This window comes from Balaenoptera musculus, chromosome 11 (genome assembly GCF_009873245.2).
Source record: "Balaenoptera musculus isolate JJ_BM4_2016_0621 chromosome 11, mBalMus1.pri.v3, whole genome shotgun sequence".
Taxonomy (NCBI): domain Eukaryota; kingdom Metazoa; phylum Chordata; class Mammalia; order Artiodactyla; family Balaenopteridae; genus Balaenoptera; species Balaenoptera musculus.
In genome coordinates this window covers 55435271-55451410 of record NC_045795.1, presented here as the reverse complement: position 1 = coordinate 55451410, position 16140 = coordinate 55435271, and the positions used below count along the sequence as shown (strand labels likewise).

General features: G+C 43.3%; 1 protein-coding gene across 1 annotated transcript; it reads left to right on the top strand.

Annotated features, from left to right (window-relative positions):
- The first annotated feature begins 3573 nt into the window (after nt 1-3573).
- LOC118903604 (transportin-1-like) lies at nt 3574-6351 on the top strand. Its single transcript, XM_036868818.1, is given in 5 exon segments — nt 3574-3680; nt 3682-3932; nt 3935-4062; nt 4064-6090; nt 6092-6351. Coding segments are annotated over 5 exon segments (2649 nt in total). The 5' UTR covers nt 3574-3579; the 3' UTR covers nt 6234-6351.
- The last annotated feature ends 9789 nt before the right edge of the window (nt 6352-16140 follow it).

Here is a 16140-nt window from a genome sequence, read left to right as displayed (position 1 = left end):
GGGGCGGGTCGTGCGGGGGGCGGTGGCGGGCGCGGGGCCGGCGCGGCGGCAGGCATGGCTCGGAGGCCCGGGAGCTAGGCGCGGGGCTTGGAGGCGCGGGGCCGCGGCTCGACGGCGGAGCGGGCGCGGCGCGAGCGGCGAGGAACCCGCTCCGCCCTCTCTCCTCGTTCCCTCCCGCCGCCCGCCCCGCGCCGCGCAGCGCCGGTCAACAGCCACGGGGAACGTCTCTGGGGGCGCCTGCTTAGCAACCGCGCGCCGCCCAGCCTCTCTCCACGCACCCACACCCGCCCCGCCCCGCTCCGCGCGCCGAGCCAGGCGCTGCAGGTGGGCGGGGCCCGCTATGAACTTGCTCCCGCACTCCCAGTCTTCTCCAGGGAGCGCCCGAGGTGGCCCTCGGGGACCCCTCCGCAGCCCGCCTCTCTCTGCTCGCAGGGCGTGCCCTAGAGCCAGGCGCGGTAGGGCTTTGAAACTGAGCCTCGCCCACGTTCTCTGTGGGTGGCGGACCAAAGGCGTCCCCAGGACCCCGGCAGTCCTCGCCCCTCCTGGTCTTTCAGAGACCAGGCTTCCCTCACTGATCCCTTCCTCCTACCCCATCCCCGCTACGCTCACACATTGACCCTGCAGCCATCCTATATCCTGCTTGCCCCACAGATTCAGAGAACTGCTCACACTCCGTCCACACCCGTGACCTCAAAGATACAGCCTGCAGACCTCCCTCCAGCCTCACGTCTTCCTGGTACCATCTAAAAGCTGCTCAATGCCCCTTGCGTTGTTTACCCCTTCCAAGCCCACCACAGATCTAATCCTCCCACTTGCAGATCCCCCATGTCTGCAGTCACAATCCCATCTCCTCAAAGACTGGCTCCCAGGCCCCTCCTGGGAGAGATGATTAATGCAGGGCAGACCATGCCCATGTAGGGGAGCAGAATTTGCCACCCCAAACTATGTCTCTTTGGGATATTATTTTAAGCTGGTTATTTTCTGAGAAACAGCAGACATGGGAAAAACTCTGAAAACCAAGTAGGAGTTACCCCTGTGTAAGAAACATTTACATTTGTAAAGGAAATCTCCATTTATTAGGTGTCTCCTTCACTGTACCTGGAAGAGAAGGACCAAATTTCTCAAAATTCTTTTTTTTTCTTTCATTTCTAGGTCTTTCCTGAGTATTGTCACCTCATTTCTGAGTTTTTCTTTTTTTATTATTATATGAAACATATATTGTTATTTCTCAACATTTTTAAAAGGCCCTGATATAGAGCAAGTATTATTTTCCAAAATTATTTGAGCACACAGTTATATTAATATATCATGAAGAAATGGTTCTATAGAAGGAATAAATGAGAGTTCATGTGCAAGAACTAAGGAAAGGTATTTAAAGACTTTTTTTTTTTTTCCTTTGGTCCACTCTGCGGCGAGGCTTGTGGGATCTTAGTTGAACCCCAGACCTCGACAGTGAAAGCACGGAGTCCTAACCACTGGACCATCAGGGAATTCCCTAGAAATTCTAATCAATGGAGAAAGCAATGACAAATCTGCATCACAACCTTCCCCTTGTTTACTGTGCTTTTCATGGTAATCTCTACACCCTCAAGATCCTCTTTTGTCTTTAGTTGAGGATGGTGTTTAAGGTGAGGGCTTCAGCCATTTGGAAAGTTACTCAAGTTTTTCTGGGGCTCTCTCATGTATACATGTTATTCAACTTAGCTTGATTTTTCTCCTGTTAGTCTGTCTCATGTCAATTCTGAGACCAGCCAGAAAATCCTAGAAGGTAGAGGAAAATTTGTTTCTCCCCAACACCCACATCTCCACATGGCCACTGACATGATTACAGCAATGATCTTGATGTTGCCTTGATCCATCAGGTCACAGAGTGGCCTTGTCTGATGCTGGTGTTCTGTGAAGTTGTTCACGTTCCGCAGAACACCAAGACTGAGGCCAGATCTGCTCCCGTATGTCAGGGTCTGTCTTTCTCTTCCTCACACATAACAAGAAGTCTAGGAGAAGGCTATTCCGTGCTGGTTCAGCATCTCAGGGGTAACCTTAGGTATAAATCTCTTTCCAGGCTTCCACATGGCCCCCTTCAACATATTGCCTTTTCTCCTCAGACTCAAGACTGTTGCCTCAGGGTCACAAAATGGCTGCAACAACCTCTGGAAGCCATTGTGTGCAAAGGAACTTCTGCTTCCAGCTGGTTTGATGGCCAGACAACCCAAAGTGATCATCAAGGACCATTTTCAGCAATCCAGTTCACTAACAGTGAACAAAATGACAAAGGACCTGCCTCCCAGTCGCTCCCCTCTAGTTAGGGGAGGCAGGTAATGAAATAGCAAGTAGGGTGATAAATGGCGTGGAGAAAACAAAGGAAGGAGAAGGGAATAGGGAGTGGGGACTGTTGTTATTTTAAGTTGGGCAGACAGGGAAGGCCTCACTGACAAGGTGACATTTGACCAAAAGCCTGAAGGAAGAAACTATTTGGAAATTTCTCTTGGAGGTAAGTGCCCCTCAGCTACTTAAATATTTCCTTTTTAGAAGCCATTGCAGCTACTCTTCCTGGCCCTATGATTTAGGAGTAAACAGAAGTTTTAAAAACTGAGTTTTAGGGAAAGGTTTAACTCTCATGGAGGAGAATTCAGATGACTTGTATTTTCTTTCTTGTAAAACCAGCAGTTCAGCAATGTTTAATTACTGGCTAGATAATCATTTATATGTTCATTATATATACACATTAAACATACAAGGAACAACTTAGCTCAAGTTATCCAATTACCTCCCAGCAGTGAGGATAAACATGATACACCTTTTTTTTTTTTTTTTTGGCCACACCATGCGGTGTGTGGATTCTTAGTTCCCTGACCAGGGATCGAAACCATGCCCCCTGCAGTGGAAGCATGGAGTCTTAACCACTGGACTGCCAGGGAAGTCCCTAAACATGATACATCTTCTTGAACACTGGAAGAAAATGCTAGTTACCTACTCCTATTCTCCCTTTCTGACCTAGTAACAGACCCCAATTTTAAGCTGACCACACTGCAACCTAGAATAAAGAATAGATTTTCTAGCCTCCCTTTGTTACTGAACCAAACTAGGGTCCGCTCACCTGCCACGCAGCAAAGACAATCTACTGACACCAGATTGTGATGAAGGAAAGCACAGTGTTTATTGCAGGACACCACACAAGGAGAACGGGCAGCTCATGATCAAAAGACCTGAACACCTCCATGGCTTTTAGGGACAGGTTTTCAAAGGCAACATTTGGGATGAGGGTTGCAGCTCGTGGACTTTCTTCTGATTAGTTGGTGGTAAGGTAACAGGGTGATGTTTCAGGAATCTTAATCATCAACCTTCTGGTTCCAACCCGTCTGGGGTCTACTTGCTTGAGGTCAGCATATAGTCACCATCCTCTATCTGGGTAGTTGGTCTCAGTTTCTGCAGAACAATTTAAAGATATGCGTTGGTTCCTTGTGCTCGGCTGCCGCGGCAGCAGCAGCAGCAGACATTGGCAGCCCAGCTGCTAGGATCAGTTCCCCTGGGTTTCACCGACCCAGACTTCCTTCAGGGCACCCCAGGCAGCAAACCAAGATGGAATATGAGTGGAAACCTGATGAGCAAGGGCTTCAGCAGATCCTGCAGCTGCTGAAGGAGTCCCAACCCCCCGACACCACCATCCAGAGAACCATTCTAGAAACTGGAACAACTCAGTCAATATCCAGACTTTAACAACTACCTGATTCTTATTCTTACAAAATTAAAATCTGAAGATGAACCCACAAGATCATTGAGTGGTCTCATATTGAAGAATAAAGTGAAAGCACACTTTCAGTATTTCCCAAATGGTGTAACAGACTTTATTAAGAGTGAATGTTTAAACATTATTGGTGACTCCTCTCCTCTGATTAGAGCTACTGTAGGCATTTTGATTACAACTATAGCCTCCAAGGAGAACTGCAGAATTGGCCTGACCTCTTACCAAAACTCTGTAGCCTGTTGGATTATGAAGATTACAACACTTGTGAGGGAGCATTTGGTGCCCTTCAGAAGATTTGTGAAGATTCTGCTGAGATTTTTAGATAGTGATGTTTTAGATCGTCCTCTCAACAGCATGATTCCTAAATTTTTACAGTTCTTCAAGCACAGTAGTCCAAAAATAAGGTCTCATGCTGTTGCATGTGTCAATCAGTTTATCATCAGTAGAACTCAAGCTCTGATGTTGCACATTGATTCCTTTATTGAGAATCTCTTTGCATTGGCTGGTGATGAAGAACCAGAGGTACAGAAAAATGTGTGCCAGGCACTTGTGATGTTGCTTGAAGTTCGAATGGATCGCCTGCCTCCTCACATGCATAATATAGTTGAGTACATGCTACAGAGGCCCCAAGATCAAGGTGAAAATGTGGCTTTAGAAAGCTGCGAATTCTGGCTTACTTTGGCTAAGCAACCAATATGCAAAGATGTACTCATAAGGCATCTTCCTAAGTTGATTCCTGTGTTAGTGAATGGCATGAAATACTCAGATATAGATATTATCCTACTTAAGGGTGATGTTGAAGAAGATGAAACAATTCCTCAGAGTGAACAGGATACAAGGCCACGTTTTCATCGATCAAGGACAGTGGCTCAGCAGCATGACGAAGATGGAATTGAAGAGGAAGATGATGATAACGATGAAATTGATGATGATGATACAATTTCTGACTGGAATCTAAGAAAATGTTCTGCGGCTGCCCTAGATGTTCTTGCAAATGTGTATCATGATGAGCTTTTGCCACATATTTTGCCCCTTTTGAAAGAATTACTTTGTCGTCATGAATGGGTTGTTAAAGAATCAGGCATCTTGGTTTTAGGAACAATTGCTGAAAATTGCATGCTGGGCATGATTCCATACCAACCTGAGCTCATTCCTCCCCTTATTCAGTGCCTCTCTGATAAAAAGGCTCTTGTGCATTCCATAACGTGCTGGACTCTTAGCCGCTATGCACACGGGGTGGTCAGCCAGCCCCCTGACACGTACCTGAAGCCATTAATGACAGAACTGCTAAAGCGTATCCTGGATAGCAACAAGAGAGTACAAGGAGCTGCCTGCAGTGCCTTTGCTACCCTGGAAGAGGAGGCTTGTACAGAACTTGTTCCTTACCTTGCTTATATACTTGATACCTTGGTCTTTGCATTTAGTAAATACCAGCATAAAAACCTGCTCATTTTTTATGATGCCATAGGAACGTTAGCAGATTCAGTAGGACATCACTTAAACAAACCTGAATATATTCAGATGCTAATGCCTCCACTGATCCAGAAATGGAACATGTTAAAGGATGAAGATAAAGATCTCTTCCCTTTACTTGAGTGCCTATCTTCAGTTGCCACAGCCCTGCAGTCTGGCTTCCTTCCATACTGTGAACCTGTGTATCAGCGTTGTGTAAACCTAGTACAGAAGACTCTTGCACAAGCAATGCTGAACAATGCTCAACGAGATCAGTATGAGGCTCCAGATAAAGATTTTATGATAGTGGCTCTTGATTTACTCAGGGGCCTGGCTGAAGGACTTGGAGGCAACATTGAACAGCTAGTAGCCCAAAGTAACACTCTAACACTAAAGTATCAGTGCATGCAGGATAAAATGCCAGATGTTAGACAGAGTTCCTTCACCCTGTTAGGTGACCTGACAAAAGCTTGCTTTCAGCATGTTAAGCCTTGTATAGCTGATTTCATGCCAATATTGGGAACCTACCTAAATCCAGAGTTCATTTCAGTCTGCAATAATGCCACATGGGCAATTGGAGAAATCTCCATTCAAATGGGTATAGAGATGCAGCCTTATATTCCTATGGTGTTGCACCAGTTTTGCACCAGACCCAACACGCCAAAGACATTGTTAGAGAATACAGCAATAACAATTGGTCATCTTGGTTATGTTTGTCCTCAAGATGTGGCCCCCATGCTACAGCAGTTTATAAGACCCTGGTGCACCTCTCTGAGAAACATAAGGGACAATGAGGAAAAGGATTCAGCATTTTGTGGGATTTGTACCATGATCAGTGTGAATTCCAGTGGAGTAATCCAAGATTTTATATTTTTTTGTGATGCTCTTGCATCATCCAAAAGATGATCTGCAAGACATGTTCTGTAAGATCCTTCATGGATTTAAAAGTCAAGTTGGGGATGAAAATTGGAGGCGTTTCTCTGACCAGTTTCCACTTCCCTTAAAAGAGCGTCTTGCAGCTTTTTATGGTGTTTAATCTCATACATTTACGCTGCAGTCCCATAATTAGGGGTCCTTCAGTCTTGGAGACTATGAGGGAGCCTCTGCACCCAGGGAAGATGTTACCCTTTACAGGGAGGGAGGGTAAACCGGTAGGGAATACGGTACAATCCCAGCCCTACTGGGAGGGGCTGGAGGGAGGTGTTGCCATCACTGTATTAAGTCACTGTTGGGAAATGTTTTAACATCTGGAGCCTTTGTGGGTGGAAATCTATCTCCAATTACAACTCTGCACTAGATGTGAAGAGGCAAAAAAAAAGAGAAAAAGTTATTCAATCTACTCACAAAACAATACATTCTGGAATATTATGGGGAATTGTACCAAAACAAGAACAAGAAATGATGCATAGGGATGAGAAAGGGGAAAAATTCTATAGCACAATGAAGGAAACCTAAGAATGGGGATTAGAAAACAGTAAAGTTTTTTTTTAATTTAAAGGTTTTTATAAAATTTCCCAGATGATGGGGATTTGTTTTTGCATACTGATGAAGAACTACACAAATGAAAGCTAGTAAGAGTTAAAATCAGCTTGCCTACCCATAGTAGAAGCAGGTTCTTGGAAGTTACAATTTAAGGTACCCCAAAAAGTTGGAAAAACAAAACAAAACAAATTTAAACAATGAAGCACCCTGTGAAATGCCAAATGAGTCACTCCTTTTACCTCTGTGGGATGGGCAGGGAGGGAGGAATAAATGGGGTTGGACATAACAAACTAAAGATTGACATCTTGACTTTGCATTAAGACATTAATGTAGTGGATATAATTTGATGGTTGTACTTCATTAGATTTAATTTCTCGGCCAAGACGTCATTTTTAAAGTGCAGTTTAAGGTTCAGGCATGCATTCTGGCTCATAGTGATTGAAAGTACCTTAAATTAGTGGGAAAGTAGCATGCTTGCATCACATAGAGTGAGACTGGTATTCAGTTACCTCTGTTGCGCCAGTTTACCAATTCAATATAGCCCTGCATTTAAAATTCCTTTTTAAGATTTGTGGATTTTATTTTTATTAAGAATATAGATATAAAGTACTGTAGTTTACAGCTAGGCCTGCTTGAAATATCTTTTTAGGATCTGTTAGGAATAAGATTGATATTGTATTGTGTATAACCTGCACAATGTGGAAAGCTGATATACCTGTGCAAAATCTTTGCCTCTGTGCTGTCAGTGTGATGTGCTTTCTGCATGGTTATATACTACTAGTGATTTTATCAAAACTTCTAAAACTTAAATTACATGGTAAAGGATCTGTAAGAGGCTGCATAAATGTTAGTTGGCACATAAAGACAACTGTAGAAGTTGAAGACATGATTGCTATCTTTCAATGTTTATTCCCACTCAACACATTGCCTTCTAAGCTTTCTTTTTTTGTTCAAAGCATGATCTTAAAGATATGTTTAAGTTAATGGATGTAATGCAGGTTTCCTACACTGTACTGGCACATGTTGGTGGCCCTCTGTGCCCTAGATATATGCACACAGGGTGCAAGTAAAAAGCTATAGAGTGAAAGTTGGTTTGGATCCTCTTCATTTCATTTGTTTAGCTTTTCTGTTATTTTTCTCTACTTACATGTATTCCTGTGAATAAATCGTTGTTCAGTTAAAAAGAAAAACCAGATATGCATCAGATTGTTATGTATATTCCTTGAGGAGGAACCCGGGCTCTGTTTATCATTGAACTATCGTTTAAGCTATCCTTACTTTTCTTGCTTGACTGCTTTTCCTTTGTTTCTGCATTCCCTCACGTCCCTAATTAGTAACTGCTTGAGTCCGCTTTGGAACTCAGGAAAAGCCTAGGAGACTAAAGCCTTTTTCTACAAACAAGAAACAGGGGACCCAGGGGACTTTTGTATCTGGAAAGGGCCCACAGGGACCTGCTCAGTGTTACCCTCCCCCACCTTTTCTTTAATACTTCTCCATCCTGAGGGGTACAGGGGCGGGAGAAGAAAGGGAATAAAGCTTTGGATAGAAACTTAGCAGGGGAACTCCGTTTTAGGGGGACTCAGTTTCACTGTCTACCTCTCAACCCTCACCTCCTGCCAGTCCCCCAGGGATGCTCTGGGCTCCAGCTATAGCGCAAATTCCTTGCTTTGTCTCGGGCAGCATCTGTTTCCATCCACTGCTCCATCTGCCCCTGTGCAGCCCTTACTCAGTCATCATCTCCTCACCCTAAGTCAACTGCCAATGCACGATTCAAGCCCTAACTATTCTGCCCTCCCTACCAGCAGGAAGATAGGAAAGTAGGGTGTTTGAAATGGCTGCATCGTGGTCAACCTGGTTTCCCTCTAGTACTGACAAAGTGACCCAGTCAGCGGCACATTCCATTCAGCCGGTGATTCCTATCGACCTTGAAGTCAGTCAGCATGCCTCGGTTGGCTTCAGCAGACTCATCCCATTTGACCCAAGTCCACTCACTCCAGTAGACTTCTTTCAACAAGGAAGTCAGGGAATTCCCTGGCGGTCCAGTGGTTAGGACTCAGCGCTTTCACTGCTTTCAGCTGCTGGGGCCCAGGTTTGAACCCTGATCAGGGAACTAAGATCCCGCAAGCCGAGCGGCATGGCCAAAAAACCAAAAATCAAGGAAGAAGTCAAAACTCTTGCCTAAGATAAAATGAAGGATTTCCTGTGGGGGACATTGATGCATACAATCACTCTTCTCACTCTGGTTCAGATAACTGTGTGTCAGCTGTGTGTAGACATGATTTCAGGAATATATCAAAGATACGATACCACTTTTCCTGGATACAAGCTTCTGCTTTTAAACGAATCAGTTTATTTCCGATGTCTGCTAAACTTACCATCTGGGCCCTCCCGATGCCCAAGAATATGGCACTCGGTGTGGTAAATAGCAAGATGCAGATAATTGTTTCTGTATTATAGCAATAAAAACAAACTCATTTGCAAAACTACTAAATGATCTTCAAATGTGGAATGGTAATAAAAGGCAAGTCCGAAATATTCTCCAGCCCTTACAGTATAGTAGCAGATTCAGGGCAAGATTTCAAGTATCATAGGACATGACATTCTCAGAACACTGCCTATAATTAGGCACAAAAGCTAGAAAAATTAGGCTTAAGTCTGAAAAAGATAGACTGTAGTACAAAAATATGTGTAATCTCTCTTGAATTACCAAACTTGCCCTCCAAAAAAGAAGAGATAATAAGTAAATGATATCCAGTCCTAAGATTCCAGAATAAAACACGTAGGCACACAAAGTTAAAGCTGTACATATACACAAGCATGTTTGCAAAATGTGATGTATGGTTCATGCCTATGTATGGGCCACACTGAAACTGAGAATGTTATAAAGAAATTCCTCAGTTAGGGCTCAAATTCTCCTACATAAAAATTTTAAATAAATATATTAGTGATTCAGTTGGCCTCAAATAAATTCTTCCTGTTCGTCTTAGTATCATATAAAGGATAGAAGCTCACCTCGGATATGAGTGCTGTCCTCAAAGCTAAACAGAAACAAAGTAGACAGACCTTTCTTGATTCTTATATTTAGCTGAAAGTTGCTGCTGTGGGGCAGGGGTCTGCAAACTATACAGACAGTGCAGCCAAATCTGGCTTGGTGCCAACCTGTGTAAATAAAGATTTATTGGAATACAACCATGCCTATTCATTTACATATTGTCTATGCTGCTTTTGAATAGTTGTGGCAGAGACCATACGACCCACAAAGCCAAAACTATTTATTATCTGGTTCTTTACAGAAAAAGTTTGCAGACCCCGGCTGTTGTGTCAGCACATTCTGTGTTCTGTCTTTGGATGAAACGGAGAAGTGCAAGCCACCAAATTTTGCTTCTTTATGTGTTGAATAATGATGAGAACTTTTTTGGAAAAAAATTAAAGTTTCTCATTCTCAGGTTTGCGACAGTCATTTTGCTTTAATCTAACCCTTTTGGTGTCCAACCCACTTGGTAGATTTAGCTCCTTCTCTGAATATTCTTAAAATCTCTACCAAGTGGAGAAGCCCAGTATGGGAAGAGAGATGAACATTTCTGAACCATCTAACAGGAGCTTCCACAGAGGGACCCCTCTTTTAAAACCCAGAACTCTGTGAGATAGGGTCATTTTTGCCATTCTTCTGAGGCTGTCTCCTGTTTTTAAACACTTGAGAAAGCCGAGAATCAGAGAGCTTAAGAAACTCACCCAAGGTCACACAATAGCGTAATAAGATGCAGAGGCAGAATTGGAATCCGGGTCTGTCTGATTCCAATGCACATGCTCCTTCCACCATACCTCGCTGCCTGATCAATGTATTCATTTATTCACTCAGTGGATAATCACTGAGCACTTTGGGGGTAACTGCTACGTTCAGTCATTATGTCAGACCCCAAGGACACAAAGATCACGAAAAACAATGAAGAGGAACTGACCAGGGATACATTTCAAGTAAGATTGATGTGACCTCCCCCAGGTCAGAATCCCCTCAATCCATAATTTAATTTAAAAAATTAAGAGTAACCATATCCTTATGAAAGATAGTTCCATGATTATATCTTCCTAAAAGATGTAGTGTTGACTAATTAGATTGTAACCCTGAAGTATAAGCATAATATATAGACTGTTGACATCATATCAGAGAAGTTACCTGGCTCATGAATTAAAGCAATTTCTCAAACCAATTTAGTTTTTAAAAATCTAGATTACCTTTGAATTTCTATTAACCACCATACCAGACTTAATTCTGGTGTCCTGTTGGCATGGTACCCACCAGACAGTGATGACGTACATAGTCACTATTCCCTAGTCTCTAACTTGGGTGTCATTATTTCTTCAATGTAGTCTTGGGCAATTTTTTTTTGTCTAATGCTGAAGATATTGGAAGTTCATTTTGCAATCTTGACAGAGCATCTTTAATTTCCAACAGCAGCTCTGGTTACTTGAGGGATGATTATATTATTTCTTTCCACTGAATCTTCATAGCTGTATGAAGCCTTTCAGAGAATCCTCAAAGTGGTAAAATAAAAAAAAGTATTATACACATTGCAACTCTAAATAGTGTTTTATATGTAAATAGTGAAGATTCCAGTAGAAACAGCAAATGTGGATCTGTGCTGGAACAAGTGACTGGTATGTGGTTTCACACAGTCAGAAAGGTTGTTTGTTTTAAAAAAGCAAGTAGGATGGGAATTCCCTGGCAGTCCAGTGGTTAGGACTTGGCGCTTTCACTGCTGAGGGCCGGGGTTCAGTCCCTGGTTGGGGAACTAAGACCCTGCAAGCCAGGTAGTGCAGCCAAAAAATAAAATAAAATTTAAATAAATAAATAAGTAAGCAAGTAGGAGGCTCAACAGTGAATATGTGAAATCTGATCATCACTGCATCGGCAATCTACTGACCCCTAATGCTCAAGCACTGTCTATCTTGAAACTGTCAAACAGTTGGCAGGAAGTTATCTATACATTTGTTATTCTCAAACTGAGCGCAGTGACAGAACCACAGTTACAGGTACACCAAATCTTCCCCACTCACCCCAGAATAAGTCACATATTCCAGTGTGAAACTGACCAATTATTAATTAATGGCTGAAAAAAAGACTAAGGCTCTTGTGCATCACTCCACTTTGAACTCCTTATAGCAAAAACAGGAGTAAGTATCTTGTAAAATCAACCACAGTAGTCAGGACAAAATTATGCCTAGAAACAAAGCAGAGATGGTTATTGGCAAAAATCCTTACCAAATGACAGCATAGGAAGTCCCGTTAAATCGGTGGGACATACAAGAGGAAGGAGCAATCTGTATCGTGTGTGTGTGCACGATAGAAGTTTCTTCAACTCAGATTGGGACAAAACACTGCAAAATGTAATGTAACTGTTGACACAAGCGTGGCACATACGCAAGGGAGAAGCGCTCAGTGACTTTCATACAGCAGGAGGAGAGATTGTTTGGGCAGCTGTGTTGTAAACTAGAAAACAAGTGCTGGGTGGGGGTTAATGGAGCATCAGCCACACCTGAGGCAAAAAAGAGTATTTCTGTACAGTTCAGGGCCTGCTGCTGCAGGCCAGTCCATACACAGCTTTACTGACAGAGGTCAGGCAGTGGTCATCAACATGCCATCTGGTCGGGGTATCATGTCAAGGGAGCCACTGAAAATCACGAGCATGATCAAATCACAGCGAGTTAGCCTCTGCCCTCTCGGCATGCTGTGAGAAGAAATGGGCAACAAGAATCTGTTTTGCATGATTTATATGAAACATACTCAAGTATGATAGCAGTCAAGAAGAGATGTGCTTCCATTAAATTATGGAGAGGAGGATGAGGTTATAATAATGGTTTTTTCATGTCGCTGATAATGTAAAGAAAGACTTCTTCTGTGATTCCAAGTGGCAAGTGTCAGTGACATGCTTAGAGACGGTTGAGCTTCTAACCTCAAACCTCACAATTGTAAATATTGAAAATAAGATAGCAGGGGAATTCCCTGGCAGTCCAGTGGTTAGGACTCTGTGCTTCCACTGCCGGGGGCTCGGGTTTGATCCCTGGTTGGGGAACTAAGATCCCACGTGCTGTACGGTATGGCCAAAAAAAAAAAAAAAAGAGGTGTCAGAATTTCACAAGGAGGTTGAACTGTGGTACAAAAGACTCTATCACCGAGTAGGATATTTTCCTCAACATTTATTTTCTTCATTCATCCGAGAAAGAAGTCAATATATTACTGAACCTGTTAAAAAGTCACATTCAAACACTGTACCAGACCATGAAGAAATTCTTTCCTGGGCCAAGTCAATCGAGGGCAGAACAGGACTGCAGGCAGTGTTCCCTTCCAGGCTCAAACATTCACCCTCCTGGGATCCCAATGCAGTGTAACTGTCGACCTAGCAGGCTTGGAGTACAGCCTTCAGTAAGAAGTTGTTCCAATATCCAAACCAATTAACAGAGCTATCAAACACCTGCTGGTGTCCTGTGTGCCTAAAATTAGGATTTAGTAGAAGCAAAGAGTTAGAAAAGAAAACAGCTGGAGAGTTAGCATGGCCTACTATTCAAGCTGGCAGATATAGATACCTTAGTGGGGGAAAAAAGTACTCTTCTCTTAGGTGATCTGAAACTATTATTATTAATCTTGAGTTTTTAATGTCATGCTTTGTAATATTTGAAAGTTGTGATGATTTTTTTTGAACCTAAAATTGGTAAATGGTGTGATCCAAATTCCCATGAGTTGTCTAAATTTAAAAACAGAATAAATTCTCAAATAAGCATATTAAAAACAAACAAAAAGCGACTGCAGCACAGCTATTTTTGCGTTATGAAAGCAGGGCAGCCATGGCTGCGTCTGGATAGCCATTGTTCTGTGTGTAGTCCTGTTCTTTGTTTTTCACACTTGCATAGAACTTTCCCAGTCTGAAATTTCAAGAATTTTGCAAGTGTTCCATGAATCTTTAGACCATCCCACTTACACTGAGAGTAGGTGGAGAACAGGAGACCCAGGGAAATGAAAGAGCCTCTTCTGTGTCAGAGAAGAGAATATGGAAAAAAAAAAATGTCCTAACTTTGTTCTGGTTCATTTTTAATAATGTCATTTCTCGCAGCATTTTAGCAACAAGAAAATTGGAGGGAAAAAAAACAACCTTAAATGATCCCTAAGTTTCAGAGAAGGTAGAAAAATGTAGATTTTTTTAAAGCTATTTTCAGGAAAGCATTTAAAAATCACAATTATCTAACAAAGCAAAACTGATAATTATATAATTCCACAGCACTTGGCAGCAAGATAACTTTTGTTTAAAGGGACGGGTGGGATTCATTGTATTCCTTCGTGTCTACAGAACTTGGTGCCTCAGACCTCTAGAGATCTCTAGTGCAAAACAAGGTTAACATCAATCAAATGCCTTGCAGGAACAGACACTATCTTAGTCTTTAGGAAAACAAAAGTTGAAGAGTACAAATGGAAATTACTGGTAATGAAAAAGTCAAGATATGGTTGAAAGAAGGCTTTCTCTAAAAAATGAAAGCAAATGACACATAATCTGTGACAGAAGACTTGGTTCCCAGAAAGATGGCACCTCCTACACCTTGAACTTTAAGAAGGTATCAGCAGGTCTTTGGAAGAGGTGTTGGGACAGGAAGACTTGATCAAGAAGTGAGCACAGCAAGGAAACTGAGGCCCCAGGAGTAATGGAGACGTTTGGGAGTAAGATCAGAAAAGACAGAAGGGAGGCAGAAGGCAGAGCTCAAAGGACAGTATTTATTACCGCTCCTGCGCCCCCGCCAGCCAGTTGTCCAAGCTCCTGCAGCACCTGCAGCATCCTAGTTGACCAGATGACTAAAGCCTTTGGTCCCCTTCACTCAGCCAGAACTTTCATCCCAGGCTCTGCTCTCTGTGACTTGACAACTGAGGCTAATGGTTCAACCAAACTCCTTCTTCCTCGAGTGGCTCAGAAAAGCTGATGCCATAACCTGATCTATGCGCTAAGTTGTGTCCCCCTCCCCCAGATTTGTATGTTAAAATCCTAACCCCCAGTACCTCAGAATGTGACTGTGTTTAGAGAGAGGGTCTTTAAAGAGGTGATTAAGTTAAATGAGGTCATTAGGGTGGGCCCTAATCCAGTAGGATTGGTGTCCTCATAAGAAGAGGAAACTTGGACACAGACACGCACGGAGGGAGGACCATGTGTGGACACAGGGAGAAGACGGCCGTCTACAAGCCACGGAGAGAGGCCTCAGGAAAGACCAAACTGCCAACACCTTGATCTCAGACTTCGAGCCTCCAGAAGTGAGAATATACATTTCCATTGTTTAAGCCCTCCAATCTGTGGTACTTTCTTATGGCAGCCCAATATAAACAGACTAATATACCTGGTTATCATTAGTGGGGTGACAGCCCTAGCCAAGAAGGGCTCTAGTTCTCTCCATATGAAGAAAAGGCAGCCGCCTCCGCACTGCACAGAACTCCCCCTGCCCCTCCCTGACGACCCTACCCCACACACCTACTCCTATCAGTGCAGGGTGAAAAAAGGGCGTGTAGACCCTTCAGATTGCCGGCTCTCACTTGATTTTTTAAAATATCTCCTGTGAAAAGGGTAGACAGTGTTCGTCCCTTGGCAAAGACTCTTTCTCAGATATATTTGCGGATTGACATTCACTTGGACTAAACTGCGGTGGCTTCATTCCACCTGGACACCCCCGGGCAGCCTGTGCATTTTTTTTTCCTTTGAGTTAAATACAAAGAAGGAACAGAAGGGATGAGAAATTCAGCCACATGCACCTTCTTCCTCCATGTCCTGGTCCCTACACACACACACACACACACACACGTGTCCTGCCTACTCACAGCTGTGCCCTTGGGGCCAGGCCACATTCCCCCTCCTGCAGCACAGACAGCCTGACAGACTAACATCTCCAGAGTCTACTTTTATTCTAATAGGATTTCTTCTTCTTTCAAAATTTTATTTGAAAGCCCTTGATAGGAGGAAGATTAGAGTTCTTCCAGAAAATGCCTCAATTACAAACTCAGGTGTCCCTAAAAATTCTAACCTGACTTGGGTCCTTAAGAGCTGAGTTTTGATGAGCTGAGAGAATTGATGATCAAGGTCAACCATCCCGTGGTTGATTCCAAGGATTCCGATGTTTGGCATCAGGCACACAAACTTGAGGAAGGCACAATGCATCTTCTCCCTTTCGGCCAGCTGTTCAGACATCTCACAGCCCCAGAGGGTGGGATAAAGTGTTTCCCCCTTGCTCTGACCCAGAAGCTTTGAGTAAAACGGAAAAAGTCACCAACCTGGTCTGTTGTGTTTCCTCCTCTGTAGAGTCAGGAACATTCTACGTGAGAGGCTCTTTCCCTCCTTGTATTGGCCCCGCGATGGCCGAGCCTTGTATTGGCCCCGCGGTCCCACTCCTGGGCCAATGAGGCCAAAGACATGGTGGGAAAGGAGCCCTGAAGCTCT